At 41.7% G+C, this 24,466-nt stretch overlaps 1 protein-coding gene across 2 annotated transcripts; it reads right to left on the bottom strand.

The window, feature by feature from the left end:
• Positions 1–1,606: 1,606 nt before the first annotated feature.
• On the bottom strand, positions 1,607–23,106 carry mtmr14 (myotubularin related protein 14). Of its 2 annotated transcripts, XM_070838750.1 has the most exons (19): positions 22,307–23,106; positions 21,240–21,388; positions 19,775–19,883; positions 18,667–18,742; positions 16,868–16,928; positions 16,516–16,638; positions 15,914–15,987; positions 15,315–15,385; positions 15,147–15,221; positions 14,558–14,624; positions 13,941–14,026; positions 13,390–13,466; positions 12,151–12,187; positions 11,460–11,530; positions 11,157–11,215; positions 8,879–9,011; positions 8,194–8,370; positions 6,710–6,913; positions 1,607–4,859 (listed from the first exon to the last, which is right to left on the bottom strand). In XM_070838750.1, exons 1-19 carry the CDS (start codon positions 22,439–22,441, stop codon positions 4,679–4,681), a joined length of 1,965 nt encoding a protein of 654 aa, XP_070694851.1. In that variant the 5' UTR covers positions 22,442–23,106; the 3' UTR covers positions 1,607–4,678. The 2 variants fall into 2 exon arrangements, with proteins under 2 accessions (XP_070694851.1, XP_070694860.1); XM_070838759.1 differs by lacking the exon at positions 6,710–6,913.
• Between the last annotated feature and the right edge of the window lie 1,360 nt (positions 23,107–24,466).

The raw sequence follows: 24,466 nt of genomic DNA, 5'->3' as shown, positions 1-24,466 counted from the left end.
TAGAGCAGCAGACGCCTTCGAGGCTGTGCACTCAGGGAGCTGGAAGCTTGATGATGAAGACATTTGATCCAGAGCAACGTTTTTATGAGGTGAAAGTTTTGATATTACATTTTTGAATTTAAATGTATTTTTGAAAAGGGTACGATTTGTAGAAAGCTACTTTTACGTGTTTCTGCTGATCAGCAAAGTCTGAACACTTCATTTTAAAGAATTCTAGGAATAACAGGTGTGGCATTTAAAATTTATAAAGCTTTTTACTGACGTCAGAGGTGTTCTATCAAATCAAAATCATCTAACAAGATGGCAGAACTGAGTTGGGGAAGGATGGCAGGTAGAAGAGCAATGGGCTGACATGAGACGTAATGATGGAGAGGAAGAGGAGGATGGAGAAAGAAAAAGAGGAAAGCAGCGTGCCTCTCCTTAGTGCATTTATCACCCCTCCTACCTTTCAAAGTCCATTACAACAGTTTATCCACATCCCATAAGCAGCAAGTACACGTTAGGCCCATCACCAGTTGATTAATAGGATAAATATGTCATGAATGAATAATTCATTAGCCACTGCAAAATTTTAGCGTTCGCACCTCTGAGGCAGCAGGAAGATGTAGTTGATTTAACAACCACAGGCTGACTGATCTCAGGCCAGTTTCCAGCTGGCGCGTGGACTGTTAAAGTGTCACATTGTGGGCTGAACTCTGACCTCGACATTCAAAGAGGCGAAGAGAGACTTTGACCATTGAGAGCTGTTCAGGTAAAGTTAAAAAATAACTGCAGTATTTTCAAACATGCCCTATTTTTCTCATTTTGAGTCAACAATGGCGAGTAGGTGCAAAAAGTTTGGGAATTCTCTCTTAACTAAGGAGTTTGGTCTTGACCTGCTCTTCTATGGAAAGTGAAACATTTGTTATGAATTGGCGCTAAATCAACAAAGATTTATTGATTTATTTGTACTTTCGACATCATTGCAAACGAGGACATGCCCTCAATGATTACTTGAAAGCATGTCCACTGAAAATGCATGTTTTTTTCCACTGGCACTATGTTATTGTGTGTTACAGCGGTGGACCAGCAATCTGACCTGCGATGTAAAATGACTGTTTTTGTCAATGGAGTCTGGTGGCTTTGGAGAGAGAGCTATAACGGCCATTTCTGGTTAAACAGAAAAGATCTTACAGGTCTGACTTCTGCAGGGATCCATTCAGTAACATTGTCTAACAGAACAACCATCTGAGCCTGTCAGTGGTGAAAACAGGCGAGTCCATGTGGGATTACATTGCAGCCCGTTTGCAGCTGCTGGCTGAAGTGATTTACTCGACCAACTCCAAAACTCGCTGTTCCTGCCAGTCATTTCGAACCAAAAAGAAATAAATAAGGCCCAGGTTTGAACACAGATTTCTCATTTGCCAAACTGTATTTAGTGATCTTATCTGTGTTAAGAAGGACCACTTACTGTCAGCTCAGCTGCTAGGGGAAGTAGATTGTGTGGTGTAAATTGTTAATACGTCTCTCCATGGATGATAATGAATAAATCAGAAGCAGAAAGTATAAGTAGTATAAAGCTACAGAGAACGTCTGCCAAATCAAATTCATTTAAGCAAGACAGAAATAACCATTCACAAATGTGTTTTTTCTTTATTCACAATTGCCATCCGCTGCTCAGTTCACCTTTCATTGTAGCCTGCATCTGCCGACAATTAAGAACACAAAAATCAAAAAAGGTAGCATTAACTGTACAAAGAAAAGTCTTTACACAGAGAACACCAGGACAAGTGCAATGCAGCATTTTAATAAAAGAGATTCTGAAATAAAAATGAATTTGTAAAACAAATAAAACCATTCTATGCCACAATTAAGATCAAATTGGAGGATGTCATGCCAAACCGGTGAGAGAGAAAGTATTTTAGGTAAATCAGATTTGATAATGACAACAGTACTTTTGCAAGTGTCCTGTGATTGGCTGCTTAACAGCTACTGGCAGCCAGTAGAAATTATGCAAGAATAAAGACAAATGATATGAATTAGAACTCCTCCTCAGGAAAGACATCTTAAAAAGAAAGCTTAAGGCCTGACAGCGAGATGAGATCAATCCTTAAAGTCTGACATAAGCCTGGACAGAGTGTTCACCTGTGAGTTTATGTGGGGGTTTAAACTTCAACCACTTCCACAGACCAGGCAGAGATCTGAGACATGCAGTCATATGAACCAAACACTGACAAATTCCTAACTGCATTAAGGAAAAACGGGATGGAAACCCACGTGGCTTAAAAATGGCTTGGAGAAATGTGTTTGTGGTACGAAGAACTCAGAATATGGCATAAAATCTAGCAGATCAAGAAATTCTGCAAGTGAACAGATGAACATTTTGGGAAATGTGCTTAAAATTCTTTCCGAGTGCAAGATGAAAATGGATAGCACTCACATGTCTGTGCACGAAGTACAGAACGGCAGTCAGGACGTGGTTAGGCTAGCATAGCACGAAGACTAGAAATAAGGGGGAACAGCTGGCTTGACCATATTCAATCAGAAAAATACACCTTACAGCACCTCTAAACCTGACTGACTCACATGTAACCCCCCTGTTTAACCCGTGCTGGAACACAAGTGTAAAAAGATGCTGCTCAGAACAAATAACAGACTGACTGTTGTTTGTCCAGAAATAATTACACCATGCAACTTCTCCTTAAGGGCCAAATGTAAGTTTTTTATACTTGTCTGTTTATGACTTCAGCAAACCTGATTGACTTGTTTGGAGGTTTATTAAGCCTTCATGCTAATCTAGACTAGACACGTCCCAGACCCAGCTCTGCACTGTACACAGAGATATGATACGGATGAAAACCTTCCCATCTCACTACAAAGAGAATACATCCATTTCCCCAAAATTCCTACTAGAATTACTCCCTAAATCAATAAAATCTTTTTTGGCTGCAGTCTTTTTCAAAGGCAGAAATGAAAGTCTCTTCGGGTCTTGCGTATCTTGGGGTGAGTGACAAACGTGTCATCTCATCAACATCATCAGAGGTGTCCATAAGACTCAACAGCTTTATGTCACTGTACAACTTAAAATCTTGCAAAAGTAAGTGGTATGGGAAAAAGCTTTATTGCAAAGCTAACGCTGCTAATGCTCTACAGTCAAAACCTTCAATAACAATCAGCTGCAAACACCCCAAGCTCTTAAAACCGCTTAAGAAACAGAAATACACCTGAAACTGGACCAGACGTGGAGATCTGATCCAGTGTTACTGAAGTTAAAAAAGGCACAACAAAAGGTCCTGAGGTACAGCAGCTGTCAAAACCGTTTGGCGACACCGACAAGCTAGTTTCAAATAAAAACTTCCGACGCAATTCTCTCGTACTTTAAAGTGTGAATCTAGCCGAGAGTAGCCCAGGTACAAATGTCTGTCTAAGTGTGACCTGAAAGAAGGTGCACGTTTTTGAACAACAGTTGTGTGGTGGCAGCTGGGCGGAAACCTCAGCACAGACGGGAACCGCACGGACCTCGCTTCACTGGAGTCCGACAAGACAGAACATTGAAAAAGGCATTCTGTTCATAGATTTGCTACCACAATACTCAGTGCCTCTTGTGCTACCATGTCAGTGCTACTGAAGAAGAAGAAGTGACTGGATATGGACTCAAGTAGAGCGTATGGACACATTAGACTGGCGAGGTGAAAAGAGTTGCTGGTTGCTGTAATCATCCCTTCTGTCTGTTCTGATCTTTAATAGGTTTGCAGCGCAATTAAATCTGTAAGAAACATTTGACATTTCGTTGCATGTCATGACGACAGGCTTTGGGCCTTCACATGTCACCGTTCTTAACAGCCACAAGCACTTTTGTGTTTAAACATGCTCAGCAAACTAGTACAGTGTGGTCACGCTATGAAGGGAAGGCTTCACTGCCAGAGCCGACGGAGGGCGTTACAGCAGCAGCCAATAACTCTTTGCACGTGCGAACGGCGTGTGACTGATGAATTAAAACAGACTTTTAAAAATTAAATCATATCCTTTAAGTATAGACCCCAAAGCTGTAAACTCAAAAACTGATTAGAGATTCTGATTTCAATCTACGGTGCCAAATAAGAAACCAAAAAAAAAAAAACAGTTTGGTGCCATTTCTGTCTGAACACATTAAGTGCTGTATGTATCCCATCTTTAAAATCCACCCAAAAGACCAAAAGAACTTTCCTCCTCAGTTAAGAGTAGCAGCACAAAACAAACGAAATAAAAACATCGCTTCCTGTACATGGGACGGTCACTGCAAGGACTCTTTAGGGACTTTCATGAGTTGTGCACAAATTAAGGAAGAACAGAGGAAGGAAGAACTCTGTATATTCTGCCTGTACCAGGTACAGACCCCATGTTCTCAGCCATTTACATTTCACTATCCCTTTTTGATGCCGTGGCTGAAACCATTTCCCTCCCTGAATGCGACAGATGAACCCAACATGGAAGATTAAAAGTCCAGAGAAAAGTTGGAAGAGCACAGATAAAATTAAACTACGGGTGTGTAAAGGTTTGAAAACAAAATCAATGAATATTCGAGAAAAAAAAAAAAAAAGCAGCTTCACCCCTGAATTGATCAGAGATGTTTGGCACTTTATTGTACGGAGTCCGACATGTAGCATCGACTGTGGATGGATGGAAGCAGAGGGAGGGTCTGAAGTCACATTGAGAGGGTTCAGACGATGGCGTTGGTGCCCCGGAGGCCGACCCCGCGGGCGAACTGCTCCAGCAGGCCAGAGATGGCGGCGGAGGGGCTGGGCGCTGAGGACTTGAGGCCCACGGTGGAGCTGTAGGCCGCCAGGAAGACTTCCCGCACTGCCTCCAGACGGGCCTGACGCTCAGAGGGGAAGGGACACCTGGAGAGGAGAGAGGAAGGAGGGTAGGGGGGGAGAGGAAGCAAAGAGGGAGCAAGATAAGACAGGAAGAAAAAGGTTAGTGAGGGGAAATCCTGTTCTAAAAGTGCTGTAAAAATAATGAGTAACAGAAGAAAAAAAGATCAAATCAGAGGAGAAGAAGAACAGAACGATGCAGTTTGGATCACCCTCACTCAGGTCACAATGCACTCCTAAATTAACCATCACAGAGCTCACACTCATCATCGCCATCTCTCTGATGCTTTTTTTCTCTTCCCTGTTCCTCTTGTTCTCTCAGAATTTTAATGGATAGACGTTATTTGACTTTTCCTGCTGCAAGTGATGCTGGGGGGACTCACTCAATTTGGCAGTCAGATCAAGCAGAAATTAAAATGTGTCCCCCGCTGGGAGCAGAGAGCAGGAGGATGAGTCAGAGGGAGAACCCAGCGACAACTTCATCTCCCTTGATTCTCCTCCTCGTCCATGACTCGGTTCAGGGGGGGGGGAGCAGCGACAAAAGCTGCGCGTTCCCTGACCGGAAACCATCTCTGCTGAATGTTATCCATTTTTTACATGAGCGCACACACAAACTTTCCCCCCGCAAGATATGTGATGAGCTGGGCGTTAAACAGTAGAGAAAACAACCTGCCAATGCTCTCTGTTGGACAAACACTGTTTCCAAGTAACCAAAAATTGCAGTATTTTGTTATTTATAGGCCACCACTCGTGCTGATATTGTGCACACGGAAGTAATTGTTGATCTGTACACATGTAATCATGATATAATTTATATATTCAGCTGTTTCTGTTGTCAACCGAACGACTATAAAAGAGTCATTTCATCATGACCCACATACTTTGTTATGTAGTCAGTTGTTCCCAAGCTGCTGCGCTGCTGCTAAAATCAAGTTTTTATGATGAAGACATTGTCTGACAACTATGCCTTGTTATTGGCTGTTATGACGTTTAACCCTTTAACCTCCTCACCAAGAAAAAAGCAATCTATTCTTTATATATTTTATTTCCTTGGGGCACTAATAACAACAGAAAAATCAATGTTTTTTTATGAACAGAAATATTTTTGAAATATCGGCCTCTACCAAACGGTTGAGATGTCGTAAGTAAAACATGTTTTCAATAAGATATAGTGAGTCAAAATGTGCTCAACCGTACGGTTCAGCAGAAGGTTAAAGGTCAAAGTGAGTCATCGCAAAAAATTAGAGGCAGCAAAAGGTTGATTTTTACCGCCACAAGCCCTCTGACTGTGACTGGGCGAGCTTACATCACTGTTTTACAAAAGCTTAGTTCTACATGTACGCAGTAAAATGCCAGCCTGGTATTTTTAGACACATCCACTCTCAGGGCCGTTTTGGAAAAGCTCAATTTTGGGGTGAGAAAATCTCTGTCACAAGCACAACCACAAATTCTCTTGTGCCACATCCTAACGAGCTGCAAATTTGTATTTAAAATGTTGTAAAACGACGGTAAACTATATTGGAAATGTAGCTCCTGAGGAACAGACTGCATTAAATGCTGGAGGCACTTCCAGTGGACACAGCAGAGCCTGTGGGGTCCTGTGGACACCCAGGGTTAGGACGGGCTCCGTCAAACTGCACTTAAGCACCAAGTTAAGCACCTGAGCTAACCTGCTCACAATAGAAATCAAAACATAGAGAGCAAGCATTGGTTGTGCAGGTATTTGGCCATAAACTGAGAAAAGTATTGGACAAAAAGAATCACTGATGATGCTTCATGAAAAGTCTGGGGGTCATTAAGATTCATTATCTGAAGAACATAAATGTTTGTGCCAAATTTCCGGGGGGGAGATTGGCGGAGGGGTTGTTATTACTCACATTCGTCCACTGGGTCCTTCATCCTGAAAACTGAAGGGCAGGGGGGAGTCGTATGCTGCAGCGACAGCAGAGGATGTGGAGGAGGCCGAGGCCAGAGGTGGAAAGTGAGCGTGGTCGTGGATGCTGCCACAACCCGAAACTATCTGCCAGCTACCGTACTCTGTAGAGAGGGAGGAACCTGACCGAGGGTAGTCTGCTGCTAACCTGAGAGACAGATCACCAAGAGAGCAGCATGTCAAAGGGGTAACAGCTAGAGATCCATATGTAAGTTAGTTACCACGTATCCAGGTCTTCCTCACTGCATAGTGAAATACAATAAGATGATAAAAGAAAAGAACAGCAAAAAGGTGGGGCCACTGATCTAGTGAGACCCTAATATTACCCTAACACTCTGATCTTTAGCTAGCTTTACATCATCCATCACACACACCTCCACTGTCTGAACTAGTCTATTAAACACACTGAGTTTGACTGTTTGCTATATTTTTTACTGTGTAAATTGAATGAAACTTTGCAGTGAGACTTCTAATATTATTGCAGAAAAGATTTATCCCTTAATTAAGTGACACTCTTAGCACTCTCTTCATTTTCTGTGCAGCTCTAAATAAAATATCCTTTTAATTTGCTTGTGTTTCTTTGTGGGGGCAGATAACTCTGGTTCACACTCCAACAGATTACACCTGATCTTTATTTCTGTCTCTGTGGCTATTTAATAACCGCTAATAAATAAAACAATTTGCATTAAGCCAAGACTCTGGGCAACTAGATTTCTGATACTAATTTCAGATGACCTGAAAAAAAGCTTAAGGTTGAAGCTTTTAGTCAGGGAAAATATATCAGCTACAACCTGTATGGGCTGTGAGTAGCTCTGACCTGCTTTGAACCAGTAAATAATTTAAATGTTGGTTGTGGAAAAATGTATGCTAAAATATTAAAAACAGGTGGAAAAAGAGACCGTAGAACTTCAGTGGACGTTTTCCTTGTGCTTCCAAGAGACAGAACTCAGGCGGAGCTACGCTCAGTTGTTCAGGTCACCAAAAAGAATCATTACGGTCAAAGTTTTTCTTCCAGTGGACTCAAAAGTCAAACAAATGCAGCTGTCACTCCAACACTCCTTATAAGCTAAAGTGAAAACCCCTGTGAGGATGTGTTTGGACTACACCCTTTACAGTGTCATACTGATGTATGTTTTAATGGTGTGAGAAGGTTTGCATCTTATTTCAGTGATTGCTGGGATAATTTATATCCTTATATTGTGAACATGGCAAAAGTAACAGTTGAAAGGGAGAGACGGTCTCATTGCCCCTGCACCAGCTGCAGTTTGAGGCCACAGGCCCTGATGTGCTGGTTGGTGAAATGAAGACTGAAAGTGCCTCTGGTGATCATCCAAAGTTTACAGTACTGAAGTTAAGTGTGTGTGTGTATAAAAATAAGATGGTATGCAAACTTGGGACTGGCTCATGGAGTTGCATCGACTCACTCACCTTCTCCCGGGGACAGCCAATGGGCTGCTGCCAGTGCGTGTGACGCAGTGTTCTGATTGGTTGGAGGAGGAGGAGCTTGAAGACCTGGCCTCATTGAGAGGATGGGAGAGGTGCTCCTCCAGGGGGTTCTGCTTATTCCAAACAACCATCTGAGGAGAGGAGGTGGTGCCCTTCCTCCTGAGGAGAGAAAGAACACATCCACATGGAGCATGGAGGATAGAGGAGCAGTAGGAGCAGCTTGCTATGGAAGCTTACCAAATAATTCATGTTAGCCTTCAACTAGAATGACGATGGAAGAATAGCTTTGTAACTGTGTCTTTGATTGGCATCTTCATACATTAACAGTTCCTTCTGAAAATTGACTGAAATGATGATATTTGAAAGTAGTTTGCCATTTGATTTTTCAAACACTGATCCAAACCTGCCAAATTCTGGGGCTGAGACTGTTAAGACAGACATTGGTGGTTTAAAAGAGACCACTGTGTTTGAACAGGAGGGCTTAGTTTGCAAAGTGAATTTTGCAAAGAAAACAGTGAGGATAAAATGCTCATTTCCAATGTCAGAGTTTGTGTTTCACTCAACTGGGCCAGTGTCACTGAGATAACTTTCCTCGGTTGGAAGATGTCACCTCATAGTAACATAAAAGGCTGTTCAGTGTCTCCTTCAAACTTTGTGTGATACTGACCAGCTGGAGGCCTGGGGTTGGCTGGAGAACAGGTCCACAGTGTCGTTGGTGAGGCTGGAGGCGCCGCCCGCCTCCTCAGTGATGAGGGAAAACTCGCTGCTCAGACTGGTCACACTGCCGCGATCCCTCGATTCTGAGACCAAACACACAGCGGGGCTGTTAGTTCACGTTCCTGACTCATCACCCCTTTTTCATGGCATAGATGTACAGAGAGCTGAAGCCAGAACTTTAAAAGGTAGAAACCCTCATTCAAAATCCTACGGACATTTGTAACTACACTGACTAGAAGGCTTGAGACGGAGCCTTTCTCAACTCTCTTTCTTATAACAGCTCCTGTAGTTATGCTGATTTGTCTAAGACAGTGAAAAATAAACCTCAGACAGACAGACAGATGAAAGAAACGCTGAATGGGAGATTGCACTGAGTTACAGAAGCTAGAAGGTAGCCAGGACATGATGTCATAATCAATGATGGCTGCATTCCACTTAGAGGACACCCTGCTTTTGTGTGTGTTGAAAGAGCTTACTGTAGTTTATGTATATTGTTCTGAACACAACACGTCTCTCTCCTCCAGTTGTGGCTAAATTGAATTTAAAAATGTAAAATAAATCTATTGAACTATTTATAAAAACTGTTTACTACTCAACATAGCAGGTTGATAAACCTAAAATTAAAGGCATTACTCTGACAATACCGTGTGAGCACACTGAATCCTGAACAGTCCTCCATCATTACAGTAAACACTGGGTACATAACAGAAATGATAAGAGGCCACTTATACCTGTGAAATCGATCAGCTATGACAAAAGCTGTATACTGATGTGAGTGTAAGACTCAGCTGGGAGTTTAAGGCCTGCAGACATAAAGGTTTGTGATGCAACATGTTTTGGATTCAAAGCCTTGCAATTTTCTAAGGAGATGAAAGCGCTGTGTTATCACAAAGAGCCTCAATGCTCAGTCTCTGCCCCGACACTTTCTCTGCTCGCAGCACTCTGAACCTTTGTTATTCCTCATTGCATCAGACCAGAGGCGAGGAAGGAGCTCCCAATGCTGCTCCAAGCGTGTATAAATATAACAAGTTGGAATAAGAAAGTTGAGAAATATTTTACACTCTGCCTACACAGGTTTGTGAATTTGTATTAAAAACTATGAAGCTCAAGAGAAGAACATGGGTAATATTTTAATTGCTATGGTTTTTCCACCTTAGAATTAGTGCATATTTCCTTGTAGCATCCTTATTTAATGTTAATGTTAAAAAATACATGAAGTATTATTTAGTATTATTTCTGTATTTAGGATATAGACACAAAAGAAAAAACGTTCTGCGATCAATTATCAAATCCAACGCCTTGATGACTCACCCGGGAAGCCGGACTCCCGCCCCCGTTCACACATTACACAATTCCGCCCTTTCAAAAGTGAACGGCGCTTAATGAAGAAAATGAGCTTACTCAGGTATTACCAAGGAGATTTTCCAAGGAGAAACGCAGACGATGTACGTAAACAGAGCAGGCATTCAGCTAGCCAGACTTAGTCATACATACGTAGTTGGGAGACCTCCTGTATGCTATTTTTAAGTGCCTTTTCAGTCTTAGCTGTTAAATAGCCTTTCACCGACATTTTATTTCTGTACTGTGGCAGCGAACATACCACACAGCTTTTCAGTAACTACTAATTTACTAATTAGTATTAGTATTACTAATGAACAATAACAACAGAGCCAAACCCTGAACAGTACATCAGCACAAATACAACCAGAACTGTGACATCGAAATGTTTACTTTCACCTATATTTATATATATATATATATTTTTTGTATATATTTCTGTATTCCTCCAATGTAAATACCCCTACCCCCCCGTGAACTGTACAGTCTATTCTAATTTCTTTTTGCACTATTTCATCTTTGCACATTCTGTCTTTTTGCACCTTTTTGTTTTTTGCACTGTCCATGAGAGCTGCTGTTTTTATTTCAATTTCGTTGTGCTTCGTGCATAATGACAATAAAAGAATTCTGATTCTGATACTGCAACACACTTTATGGCGTTATCAGCTTTAACAAGAAACCCCGGGTGAAACATAGCTTTCTGTACAGTGACATCAACAGATAGTTTAAAGTGCAATAGTACAAGCTCTACTCTAATTAAACATAATAACAAAAAACTAAACTAAACAATGAACAAAGGAAAAAATACGTTGAATGAGCTTCATCCGTCAAAGGTACCCTGTATGTGGACCTGTGTGGGGGGGGAGGAAATATCAGACACACTGACTTACTTAACTGGCAGAGATCTTCCACAGTGAAATCACTGTCTTTGAAGTGGGAGTTCTTCCTTCTGAAAGAAAAAAAAAATGATGAAATAAAATCCAAGATCAAAAGAAGAGAAAGAAAACTGGATACTGGATTCACACAGCTGCCATTTGCCTACAGAAACTGGTCTTTCACTGAGTTAGTTATTTACTGTATGAGTGTTACTGTAAAACTTGAACAACTATGATATAATTATAATAAATATAAGAAAGAAAGACAGAAAGAAGTAGAAAACACAATATAATGAAATAGCAGATGGAGGAACACACCTCTGTTTCTTAACAGCAGAGAACTTCTCTGAGACAATGTGCTTCAAAAAATTGAAGCAAAAAAAGAAAATCTGAGGGAGACAAAATATTTTTGATCAGAGGGGAAACACAGTAATCAAAAGTAAATCACTGCACTTTTAGTTCAAGACAACAGCCAACTGTCACATTTTTCCCCTGAACCAGTAGTGAGTGAGCAGGGCAGCACGCTCCAGCTGGCTGTCCCCAGAGGAACATGCTCTGCTTTACTCAGACTACTCTTGATGCACATATTGGTATTTCTGCCACCTTGACAGATACGTCCCTCTGTGATTATTGGCTGTTGGTGTAAAATAGCTTTCTAATAAAGCAGCCATCTCTAATTTACTACACTACCCTCCAGCATGCTTGCACTCACCTTTAGAGTCTGACTGACTCGAGGTTTTTGAAGCCAATACCATTATCAATATTTAAGACAATGATATAAATGATATAGTGATTTCCATTATTTCACTATCGTCTTTCCGGCCTCACTGATCTTTTGATTGATTTTTCATTTCTGTTGCCTTCATCTGAAAATCCGATTGGCTGCTACAAATACTGCTTATCGGTTGTTGAGGGTGATGACTTAATGCAGGTACTATCATGTATCAATAGAAGCTTTATCGTAATTGTTATAGAAAAAAAATAAAAAGCTTCAATAAGATAGACTTACCTCCTCCCCTTTGGAGAGTCGATCTGGCAGCATGTGACTGGAAATACAGAAAAATGTACTGCATCACATGTCAGATGCCAATAACACATCATCCCCTGACGCATGTTATAAAATCTTTGAACAAGAATGAATCCCTTAAACTTGAATTAGTGGATATTTTTGATGTGAATACTAGATGAGATTGTAAGTATTGTACGTTTTCTCAGCAACTTTTTACTACTGAAGAAAGTAGTTCCTATAAAGTAGCTGACAGAGAGGTCTGTTGTACTCAGAGTCACCACGCCATTGTTTATTCTGGATTTTTTTTCAAATGTAATTCATTCAGTGTATTCATTCATTAACCATACTGAGAATCCTTATGGGCCGTCGGGGGGGCTGGAGCCAATCGCAGCTGACATTGCGCGAGAGGCGAGGTACATCCACACACAGAGAGCCCACACACAGACACAGACACACTGACAGCTGTCCCCTTTCTCAACTGTATTAAGGCAGAGGAGAACATTTCAACTACTTTAAGATTGAATTGTTCAGAAATGGCACCCGTGCTGGTGCAGAATCTATGATACTCAACAGTGATTACAGCTGCTTTGGTGCTGCTCACAATATTAATGGCCATGAAAGAGTACAGAAATCAATATAATTACTCCACAAATAACCTGTAGTCCAAATATGACTCAGCTGTGACAGATGAGGTGAAGTGCAGCAGCTACAGCGTCTCTAGGCTCTGCTTTATCCAACTCTTTTTTTTTTTTTTTTTTAATACACACACACCTTTTCTGCTTGGCCAATGTCCCACAGGCTCGCGCAAGCCTGCTGATGCATAATTACATAGGCTAGCTGGCAGTAAAGGGGCTTTTTACGAGACTGCCTCTGATGAGCTCAAATTGGAGAGATCGTGTTGATGAGTATGAAAGGAAAACCCCGAGAGAGAGACAGTGCGTGCATTAAAGAAAGAAAATGTGTAGAGCAGGAGGATAAAAGACGTGGTCAAGACCAAGGCCTGAGCCATAGTACTTGCTCTGAGCCGTCCTGGCCTCCCTCTCCCACTGCTCCCAGTGCTTCATTAACCAGCCACTTTTTAATTATGCGCAGCAGACAACACGGTGCATCTCAAACCAGATGGCACAGGGAGGTTGCTAATGCACCCCTAAAGTATTTATGCCGGCTAATGCACTGTGAGTTATGGCTCATCGTAAGTCATGAAATTATGATAATGATGATGTAAATGATTATTTTTACCCGAAGAGGAACCAGTCATAAGCAATGGTCAGATACAGGATCTCGGCCGGCTCCAGGCTGGCGTGCACTGCGCCATCCTGTGAAAAATACATGACAAGAGCGAGTCAAACATCGTCAAACATCCCATGTTAAATAAAACACGGGCCAATCATGGATGTCATGCAGCTCTGGACACCCAAACTGTATTTCTTATTCTGTTTGAGAAGCACTTCATATGTGTGGCCACTGGTTTCATGAGAAGCCACGTCTTGAGAAAAAGATTACATATTTATCACATACGGTATCTATTTTTAATAAAGGCAGTGCATACAGAAGAGACTAATTAAAGCACGTGTTTGAAATGGTAAATTAGGTTCATGTGGAAAGCGAAAGGAATGAGGAAGGGGGGGCTGGGGCCAAGGCGGATGGATTCGGCATGGGATTAGCAAAGTCACTAATGAATGTTGGAGGGGCCAAACGAGCTGCGGGGTGACTGGGTGTCATGTGGAGAGACACCAGGGGAGAATACAGGAGATGAAAGGACAGGAGGGGAGGAAAAGGTAAGAACTTACTGCCCACAGAGAGAGCCTAAGGAGGGACACAAAGAGAGGCGTTCGGTCCCAGCCTGATATGCAGTGCACCAGGAGGCCACTCTCATCTGAAACAACACATAGCATCACCTTCAACACTGTGCTCTTTAAAGGATCGATGCATTATGAGCAGATAGGGGACATCATTTGTAACACAGAGGCACATCTTGTGTGACATGCACCTGATGGGTTGAATTCCTTTATGTAAAGTACTAAGACAAAGAAAGAGCTGGTATAATACAATAATGATGAAACTGGAGGAGCTGTCTTCTGATTGGTGGATGACTCACTTTTTTTCTGAGCCACAGCAGCTCCTTAATTAAACATTTCATCCATCCATCCATTGTCAATATACCGCTTATCCTTAAGGGTCGCATCCAATCATAGTGCTGACACAGACAACCACTCACACCTATGGGCAATTTAGAATAACCAATTAACCTAACCTGCATGTCGATGGCCGGCCAGCAGCAGTGCTAACCACCGCACCACCGCGCTGCCTGAGACATTTCACTGTCTACACAAGTAATCAATACAGCAGAAGAATGAGCACATCAGTCATTAGTCGTTTCTGTTCCTCCAACACAACCACCACCTACCATCAATGTTGATGATATGGAGCAGCAACTTCAGGTAGTTCTGGGTCTGCTCCACCAGGTCCCATGACTGAACAGCACACACACACACACACACACACAAAGAGTAAATACACTGTAGAGAGATGAAGTTAAGCAGACAATATTCCCCTTACATTGGACACCTTATTTTACACTACTCTTACTCTTACAGTACATTCTGTCAAGCTTGTTCCAGCTCCTTGTTAAAATGAATTTTGAGGTGAATTGATTTGAAGGTTTAAACCACACTGTAACTATTACTGCATGTGAGCAATGCAAGTGGTTATGAATCATAACCACAGCACTCTGCAGGTTGGACAACAGATGGCACTAACACACCACAAATTCCACAGAAAAGTCACAGCTGGTGGTGTACATCTGAGAACAGAGTGAAGAAAATCAAGAGAGAAGAGAAGAGAAGCAAAGAAAAGAGAAGAGAAGCGAAGAGAAGAGACGCAAAGCGAAGAGAAGAGAAGAGAAGAGAAGCGAAGAGAAGAAAAGAGAAGAGAAGAGAAGAGAAGCGAAGAGAAGAAAAGAAAAGAGAAGAGAAGCGAAGAGAAGAGATGGTAACCTGGTACTGGGTCCAGTCAATGTTCAAGTTTGGAGTAAAGCACACAGGGATTGTCAAAGGAGCATCCACATAGTCCTGTCAGTGGAGACACAGTGATATCAGATTAATGCATCAGAGCCAAGCTACTGTATATTACCAGACTGAACAGACTCATAGCAGTATCTCTACCTGATTCCAGTTGAACACCAGACCCTCTGCTGTGTAGTCTCTGTCTTTGTAGTCCCTAAAAAACTCACACCCTAAAAACACAAGAAAAACCATAAACACTTTGGAGTCACTGAATGTAGCATCTTCACAGTCACTACTACAGTTCACGTACGGGCAAACTACCTGGAAAATAAAGTAATTTGTTGTCACATGTTTGATATAAAACTCCAAATGACAGATAGTGAGCAGGAATCTCTGGAGGATGTCTTTCCCAACTTTTCCTAACATGTATGTACATGTATTTAGTTTTCTGTGTCTGCTGTCTGTTTGAATCTAGCCCTTTTCTTCATAAGCACATAATGTGGCCTATCAACACGTTTTCTGCTGGGCAAATGTATTTAGCACAAAGCTACTGCATGGTTTTTTTTTTAATAAAAAATTAAGTGTCAATAAAAACATGTCACTGTCTTTATCACCTCATACAGATCTTTGGCATTTCTGCTCTTCTCTCTCGTTACTTACCTGCCAACATATACACACTACCTACTATATATATATATATGTGCAGTAAATGAATGTGTAGCTCTAGCGGAGGGAGAAAGTTAACAGCAGCAGTTTACCTGGGTAAGGCACAGAGAGCAAAGTGAAGTCTGCATAGCGTTGGGCCTTATCTGCTTTCTCAGAGGACGTCACACTGCAGAGACAGACAGAAAGATGCAAAGAGCCACTTTATTAAAATACTATATGTGCCCATGACTTCTCACACTGTATATAGTTTTGCACACATGCAAAGTAAGCAGAGGGTTTCTTAAACAATTTCTGAACTGCTGTCTACAATTGTTAGTGTGTTCTTGTGATTCAGAATTAAAGGTAATAAACATTGTATTGAGGTCATTTCAAGAAACATCTATCTTTAGACTGTGCACTGTGTATTTTCAGCCCCAGTACCATCATTCCACATGTAACCCATCAGCCACTATCAACAGCTACAGTGGATTAATCCCTTAAAATACCAAGAACAATGTGACAATGATTACCAAGCTCTAAATCACAAGCACCCTGCACAGAGCCAGTCTTCTGACTCAATTAATGGCAGAATCCCAACACTAGTACACTGAGTCAGTACCGAGATGCCTCCCATAAGGTTTCTCCTTACAAAGTCCAGTGGAAACAGTGACCTAGATAGCAGAGTGTGGATGAACTAGTCCGTGCTGTTCCTTACTTTAGGCCAAACTTAACCTTCTTGTTCTCCACCATCAGGTCACAGATGTAGCGAACCGAAAGGTAACGTAGCAGCTTAATGTCGTGGCCTCGAACCTTATCAAAGAGCTGGGAGTCCCCGTTCCTGAGGAGGAGGCACAGAGGAAGGGGAAGAGTGTGAAGGAGGTAAAGGAGGAGAGTGTAGAAGGGGGGAAATTGAAAAAAAAAAAAAAGACTTTCCTTGGTTGAAGAGTGTTTGTATTACTAACCCTTCCTTTGAGGTCATTCATTGTTGTCACAGACTGATTTAGCCCACACAGAGAGCAGAGTGTGATGTTCATTGTCCACTAATCTAGTTAAAGTGATTTGATTACCTGACTGCGTTGTCGTCCTCTGGAACCTCCTCAGACTCCGTCCACGTGTCATCACTGCCCCCTAGAAAAGACAGAAGCATACAGGAGGTTTATCTTCACTGAAAGTGAGGCTAATGACAATGGCTCAGGCTCTGCAAACCAATCACTTACATTCATTTTTATTAGATTTGACTTGTAAATATAATACTTTTTAGAGACTATTTGTCAGCCTAATTTTAAGGCAGACCTTAAGCACACAAGGGAATCTTTTTTTAATTGGTCAAATTCTGGTACTTTTTGGGTAATTTCAAGAATAATTTTAGGCAAAGTTTACAGACAAAGAGACAATTTAGAATGTTATATATGTTATATAACTGCCAAAACGTTAGCTTACCACAGATATATCAGTATTAGTATACATAATGGCCCCAAAGCAACAGGAGCCTGCAGTACCAAACACCGAAGATGTGTTTGAGGAAGTATTAGATACAGTGTCTCAGTTGAATAGTTTGATGTCCAAAGGTGAAGATTTAGTCTTTCGTCGTGCAAATCATTTTGACTGCGTGCAGGTCATATGACCAACACTCGTGTTTGTTATTGATAGGTGTTGACAACTTTCTAATCATACTGATGCACTGACAGATAATTCAAGAAAAACTGCTGATATTTTGTCACCCTCACCCCCTGACGAGTTAGAATATACTGATCATCAGTAGCGCAACCAGTCTGCATAACTTGCTCTCACCCACAGCAACCCAGTTGTATTTGTTAGAATATAGACAGCCAAGGAAGCTGACACAGCAGTTTGACAGCAGTCACACTCAGCACACCCTTAGTTGTTTGTTTGGGAAGGATGCACTTTTTGATGACATCTAGCTCTTATGGAAGTTGAATGCACTTATCGTAAGTGCCTCGGACAAAATGCATTTGCCAAATGAATGAGGGTAATGTAACAGCTCAGTCAGCGAACTGGGTCTACAAGCCTCTCCACCTAACTTCATTTGCTAATAGTTCACAGAACAGAAGTATTCGGGAAATGAACAGACTGTCGGGCCAGTGCGACCGGAGGAGAAGAGGACTTGAAAAGAATTCAACAGGTACATCATTTGGGTACAATTCAAATGGAATCAGACTTTAAAGACTTTTCAAACAAACAGAAAAAAACCCAAAACAAGTGAATGCTCATTGCTGTATGCTTTGGCACTACACACTTTAAAATTCTAAGACACGACTAATGGAAAAGATATACTATTTCGCTTATACACCTGTGCATACTGGGCCATTTCCAGCAGAAAGCAGGTGTAGCCATCAGATTGTCAGTGAATAGGGATGCAATGTAAAAGCACTTTGAGTCGTCAAAATGACTAATCCTTTGCCTCCTGAGCATCCGTTTCCAAATAAGTGTGGATGTTTACATTGTCTCTGCGCCATCGCGGCATTCCTTCCATCTCTGTAATTAACTTTGCGAGTACAGTGTTTTTAGAAATGACGGCAACAAACAACAAAAATCAGACCCGAGCAGTAAAACACCTGAATTGTCCTTTAAAAAAAGCTCACCTTAGCATAATTTAGCTAATTTACCACGCATCATTTGAAACTGCAGCCAACGTCTTTAAAGACAGACGCTAACCCCAAATGTTAGAGGGACATAAAATCACAATAGGAAAAGTTTGACAGCCATGTGACAACAGCTGCAACTATTCACATGTCAGAGAGCACGCACGGAACTGAAACCTTCCATGGAAAATAAGTAGGGCAACTTCCCGTTTACACAAGATTTATATATATGCGTGTGTGTGTGTGTGTGTGTGTGTGTGTACCTGAGAAGATATAGTTGTAGCTCGTGCGTCCGTAAAGCTCCCCCCATCCTGCCAGAGTGGACGACCTGCAAATATGCTGCAATGAGGAAGAAACGATACTGGATCACACTGGCGTTTTCCTGCTCATACCAGCATGCAGTTACTGTAATTCATAGCTTGTCCTGCTCACTCTAAACATAGAGAAAAGAGGAAGTGGCAACCACAGAAAATCTACTACTTACATTCAGAGAAGCAGTTGCACCTGGAGGTATTTCTTATTTTAGTTCCATAACCAGCACCTCCCATTATCTCTGTTTCTGTGTGTTTTACTACAAGCTGCAATATAGCTGTGTTTGAGTGCATTTCCATAATACACTTGTGTTTAGATTTGAACTTCTCTTTAAAAGAGAACATAATCCAAATGTTGTTATTTTAACTTCACATTTGCACATGCGTGCCTGATAATGACAGAAAGCAAACGAGCCTGGTGCACAAGCTTTAAAGTAAGAGGAGGTGTGCAGCTCTACTGTTGGAATATCAATTACACTGTTACATTACGGATCCCTCCACCTCTCTCTGTCTAAACACACCTCGTTTTGTGTTTTCAGTGCCTTGTTACACGTGACGCACCTCTCATTTGTCAGGTGTGTATTGATACAGTTTCAGTGTTCAACACATACACATTTTCCCTTTGTCTACCAATGCACCCTAAACTACATGGATTTGCTTTTGTACTAAGCTTCGGCTAAGTTATCCGCACTATTTCTTTGGACGTCTGAATAGGTTTGTGATTTTAAGGTGTTCGGTCAGATTTTGTGCAAGTTGATGTATTTTGTATGGTACATCACATGAATACCTAAAAAAAACAGACATGACTCAAAACCTGTACCTTTCCATATTAACCTAAATCAGCAATAATAACATTGGAGAGGGATGACAGCGAAAAAAGCATGAAGAGTCACTATAAATACTGGGGTTACATGGGTAATCTCCAATATCATTTGTACAAGGTCTTTGACAGAACATCTTAAAATGTGTCAGCTCTTTAGGAGCGGGTTGAATATAACTGCAAATAAACTGTGATACAGACAGATCACAGACTGCAGATTGTCCTGATGAGCAGCAGTACCTTTCCATTGTAGAGGATGACTGGACAGACGAACCTCCCTCTGCAGCGAGCCAGCTTACTCCGGTTCACCAGGTCCTGCAGCTTACTGATCTGCACTGTGCTCTCAAACCTGCACACACAAAGCACCACGTTATCCATCAGTCTGCGTCATCGTTTCAATTTAATTTTGCATGCCACATATACAATGCCGTCTAATCACGACAGCACACAAACTAGCGTTAACTACACATTGTAGAGTCAGCTGAGAAAAGCCAGCACTGCTGACATCTCCATCAACAACCAAGTGTTCTTACCTTCTGAGATAAGTTACTGCTAAGTGGAACATTCAGTCTTGACTACACAAGAAGACACAATATTACATTCACCATTAACTGACTGCCTGCTGCCAATTTAGTCATGAAAACACAAACTCTTGAATGATTATCTAAAGGGTTAACTAAGTTAACACTGTGCATTAAACAGCCTCATGGACATCTAAGGTAATTAAGAGTGAACTGACAATCAAACAAGGGGCTTTTGTGACTAAAAAAGCGTCTACATTAAGCCTAAACCACTGTAAAACAGCACAACATGAAAATGGGAAAACCTCTAACCCCCTTTTCTGTCGGCAAACAACAAAACATCACAGCCAACATCTGCAACAAAAAAATATATATATATGTATATTCTGCAATGTGTTGAGGAGGGAGACAGACACCATTCTAAGATTGAGCCACTCTGGGGGACACTTTAAAAAAAGAAAAATGCTGTTTTAGTCTGGACGAAGCATTGAGAGTATATAAAGATGCACAACATGACAGCTCCCCAAAGGTGAAGCCAAAATATCTCATTTGCCTCCTAGTGGCTGCAGTATAAGCCATAAGGCCTGCCCCCTTCATGTTAGAGAATGGGACATGGGCCAAACTAAAAAGTCAAAATACACAATCGGCTCCAGCCCCAATCACTACTGCACAGACTCTGGCTCCAAATGACATCACCAGCACAGGATGGCAGAATTTATTTTGTTTTTTGTTTTTTTACAGTGAAGCCAATTCTATCCTATTCACAACAAAGGCATTTGTGTATTATATTAAATAATGTACTGTATTAAATAATGATACATGAAAGCCTTTGTTCTGAATAGCCATTTTGCTCCTTCAAAGCACACCTTCTATTCGCAGCACTACAGTGGAAAACACTTCGACTACATTCATCAGCAGTGAGAAATAAGGAGGATTTATTGAATCACTGCAAATTTCCTATTTCCAGCTACAATGTGACCTCATGTGACGAAGCAGTCACTACACCTCTACCGCCTTAATGGGATCAGAGGAGCTAGAGATGGAGGCTGACCTTTGCTCCCTGCACGACAGTAAGGTGTGCATGATTACAGGACTGACACAAACAAACAAGAGGGTAATTGGTAACTGAGTGGACTGGACTTTGTATCGCAAAATGATGGACAGAGTGAGCAGCGGAGAGGTACCTGTCTCTCTCGACATCTGCGCATTCATACTCCAGGAAAACTATCTGCCGCGGGTAATGGCCACACACTTCTCCATTGGAGTTGTGGATGATACTGTACTTGTAATCTCTGGCAAATAACTCCAGACAACGCTTCTCTATTGCCTCCACCTGAGGAGAAACAAAAACAGAAGTTATGCCAGCGGATTAAAAACAAACTAAACAGGTGGCTAAACTTGGTACAGCCACAGAATACACTGAGCAATCAAAAAAATCTAATTATATAATTATATATAATACATATATCCACAAATAAAACAAATCAATCAAATAGCTTTCAAGATCAGTGTCACCTCTACACTGGTAGCATGAAGATTTATATGATAGAATAATTACATAGGATCTTATCAGTTATCAGTTATGGATTTACTACACCCCTCTAAAGATGATTAACACATACTGTATAAGTAGCTCTAGATGCTTTATGGCAGGTGGTGGCAAACTTAAATAAAGATCTGCCAATAAAGAGAATGTCCCTTATCACAGTCAGTATGATGCTCTGCAGTGTTTAAGGATTAACACATGTGGCATTCAAGATCATAACAATTTAAAGATTGGTGACACTGTGAGCAGGCACAAGCCTGATAGATGGCCTTTTTAGTCAATTTTGCCATCTACTTCAGAATACCAATTTGTGTGTCAAAACCTATTCATTTATTGATATAAATATAATCAGCTGGGTAATATTTTATACAATTTTCAATAAAATTGCACCTATTTCAGATACGATTGACGGCCATGTGTGCAGGAGAGGGATCACACCAGCTGCACAAACATGCGATCGAGGTTGTCTATAACACACTGGAAATGTAAGGAACTGTAGTGCAGGCTGGTGGATCAGATACATGCCGAACTGAGCAGTGGTTCCTAGAGGTCGTTAAGAGGTGAAATATCACTACCGACAATAAATATAGTTTTTCTTGTGAATAAGGTTACTTTAATTTATTTGATTCTACAACTCAGTTCGGCTTTTCATTCACACAGGTTGTCGATAAATCCAAGCCCATCGAATGACTCCCCCAGTCTTACCCGCGGAGTGACTTCCTTTGCTCTGTACTGCATTTTGGAAAACAAATCTATCAAATCCGCTATTTCCTCGCTCTTTCTGACCGACAGGCCGGAGGCCGTGAAGCCGCCGGCCACGGAGGGGGAGGCGGCCATCATAGCGCCTCGACCCGCGGTGGTGGCCTCTAGCCGGACTCGACCTCCTTCAAACACCGCGGAGCCTTGTCCTCTGGAACGGGAAGACCGACCAGGCCATCCCTTCCCAGCCAGCTTCTTCCTGACTGCCCGCTTGAGGGGGCCGGAGCCGGGGAGTCTTCCTGAATTCAGGGCACCGGCGAGCTGCTCCACTCACACAAGCCGTTAGCCAGCCCGCTCAGCCAGCCACTCACACCACGGCGGCGGCTGCTACCGGAGTTAGCACGACTAGCTAACAGGCTAGTTCAGCTTTCCAGGCGCGCGTTGATCGGTTCCACAAACTCAAATCCTCGTATGTACACTTTAGAGACAATTTCAGACGTGTGTAGTCCTCCACATCACCGCTGGTTTGTTGTGCGTTTGTGACATCTGGTGAAGTGACTGTCAGCACGACCGAAGAGAGCCGCGGTCAGCTGCAGCCAGGATATCTCCAGGATCCTTCCCGGCCTGCTCACGTTTCCTCAATGTCACGTCTTCATGTCTCCTTAGTAACCACGACCTGACGGTAAACGGATTAAAGTTACACAGCAGTCACCCTGCGGCTGCAGGATCTCAATGCTGCATGTGTTGTTGTGGATGAGAGCCCCTGTAGCGGACGGCGGTGTTGCAATCTGTGTGGTACAGTCTGAAGGTACAACAGGCGGTAAACAGGAAGCTGGCGTGACCACGTGACAGCCATCTCCCCCTTTAAATGACGTTTGTTGTTGACCAGAATGAGGTCTGACGTTGAGGGCTGTCTGCAGCCAGTTTGTTTACCTAGAAAGTTTCTGCAAACAGTTTATTTGCATGTGGGATCTGCCATATGGAGCTCATCCTAGGATCATTTGAACATAACTTCTATTGTGGTCTGCTTAACTCCTCTTCTTCCTAATTTGATTTATCAAGTTGGTCTTACCAGAAAAATAAGTATTTACATTGTCCTTTAAAGAGAAAACAGGCAAGGAAGTTAGTGTCCATTCTTTTTCCTGAAAAGGTTTGAAAAAAGAGAAGAAAACTATAGCAAAATAAACACAATAACAACGTAGGGGAAAGATTTAGCCATGTTATTAATTATATCATCATCATCTAGGATTACAAAAATGAGGGGGCTCATGTGCCATGCTGCTGTAAAAGCCCCCTTCCACTTGAAACTTAGTCTGTGTTGTTGTTACCTCACTTTAATGTTTGAGCTAGTTCAGAAGCCAAACACAGTTCACTATGATACATACACATGTGTGATGTGGAAACGTGAGACCTCCAGGGTACTGTCGCTGAGTAACGACTTCTCAGCGGAGACATCTTGCACCCAGCAGCTAAAGAAATGAGCATTTGAGTAGATTCAAGATTTTTCAGTGATCAAGAAGAATTAGATGTGCTTTAACACATTTTTAAGTATGTAATTGAACTTTTCTGTGGGGAAGAAACATATCTGGCAGAAATGATCATTCAGAGTACTTTTATATATCTTAAATCTGGAGGGAATATTTAAATGTGCACTAACTTCATATGTACATATTTTACATAAATATCAGCTTTGTTATTATCATATTAGTTTAGTTGAAGATGATGGTGGAAACAAATAAACAACACTTGTTATTTTCCTACTATCTAGTGAGAAAACAAGCCAAATTGCAAAAGTATTTTCCAGGGACTTGATATAGATCTTCAATAACATCATTAAAAGAGTATTCCACAGATTTAGCATTTCATAAGGGACAGTTTAAAAAGGAATTGATCAGTGCATTTTATTCTACATCAAAACCTAGCCTACGTTACCCACAATGCAACTCATTTGTCTGTGTTATTCTAGTGGTGGCTAATATATCCTGGAGCCACTAACCTCCAGTAGAGATGAGGAGTGGGCCATAGAGGTCTAGTAAGAACACTGTCTAGCTCCACATCCATGAGACTTCACACAGCTCCCCCTGGGGACCCTAAAGGCTTTATATAACCGACAGTTTTTTAGTTAAATTAAGTGTTAAATAGCTCTATGATTTAACAACCACGGAT

Source organism: Pempheris klunzingeri, chromosome 2 (assembly GCF_042242105.1).
Source record: "Pempheris klunzingeri isolate RE-2024b chromosome 2, fPemKlu1.hap1, whole genome shotgun sequence".
Taxonomy (NCBI): Eukaryota; Metazoa; Chordata; class Actinopteri; order Acropomatiformes; family Pempheridae; genus Pempheris; species Pempheris klunzingeri.
Note: the sequence above shows the minus strand (reverse complement) of the source record. Positions and strands in the feature narration are given on the sequence as shown.

What these genes read in the sequence shown, in the direction of transcription:
- mtmr14 (XM_070838750.1), bottom strand. Translation starts at nt 22,441, where the DNA reads ATGATGGCCGCCTCCCCCTCCGTGGCCGGCGGCTTCACGGCCTCCGGC. An exon ending in TTAGGCTCTCTCTGTGGGCA is followed by an intron (nt 13,467 to 13,940) that starts GTAAGTTCTTAC and finishes TATTTTTCACAG; the next exon opens with GATGGCGCAGTGCACGCCAG. An exon ending in GGAAGATCTCTGCCAGTTAA is followed by an intron (nt 9,012 to 11,156) that starts GTAAGTCAGTGT and finishes GTTTGGTCTCAG; the next exon opens with AATCGAGGGATCGCGGCAGT.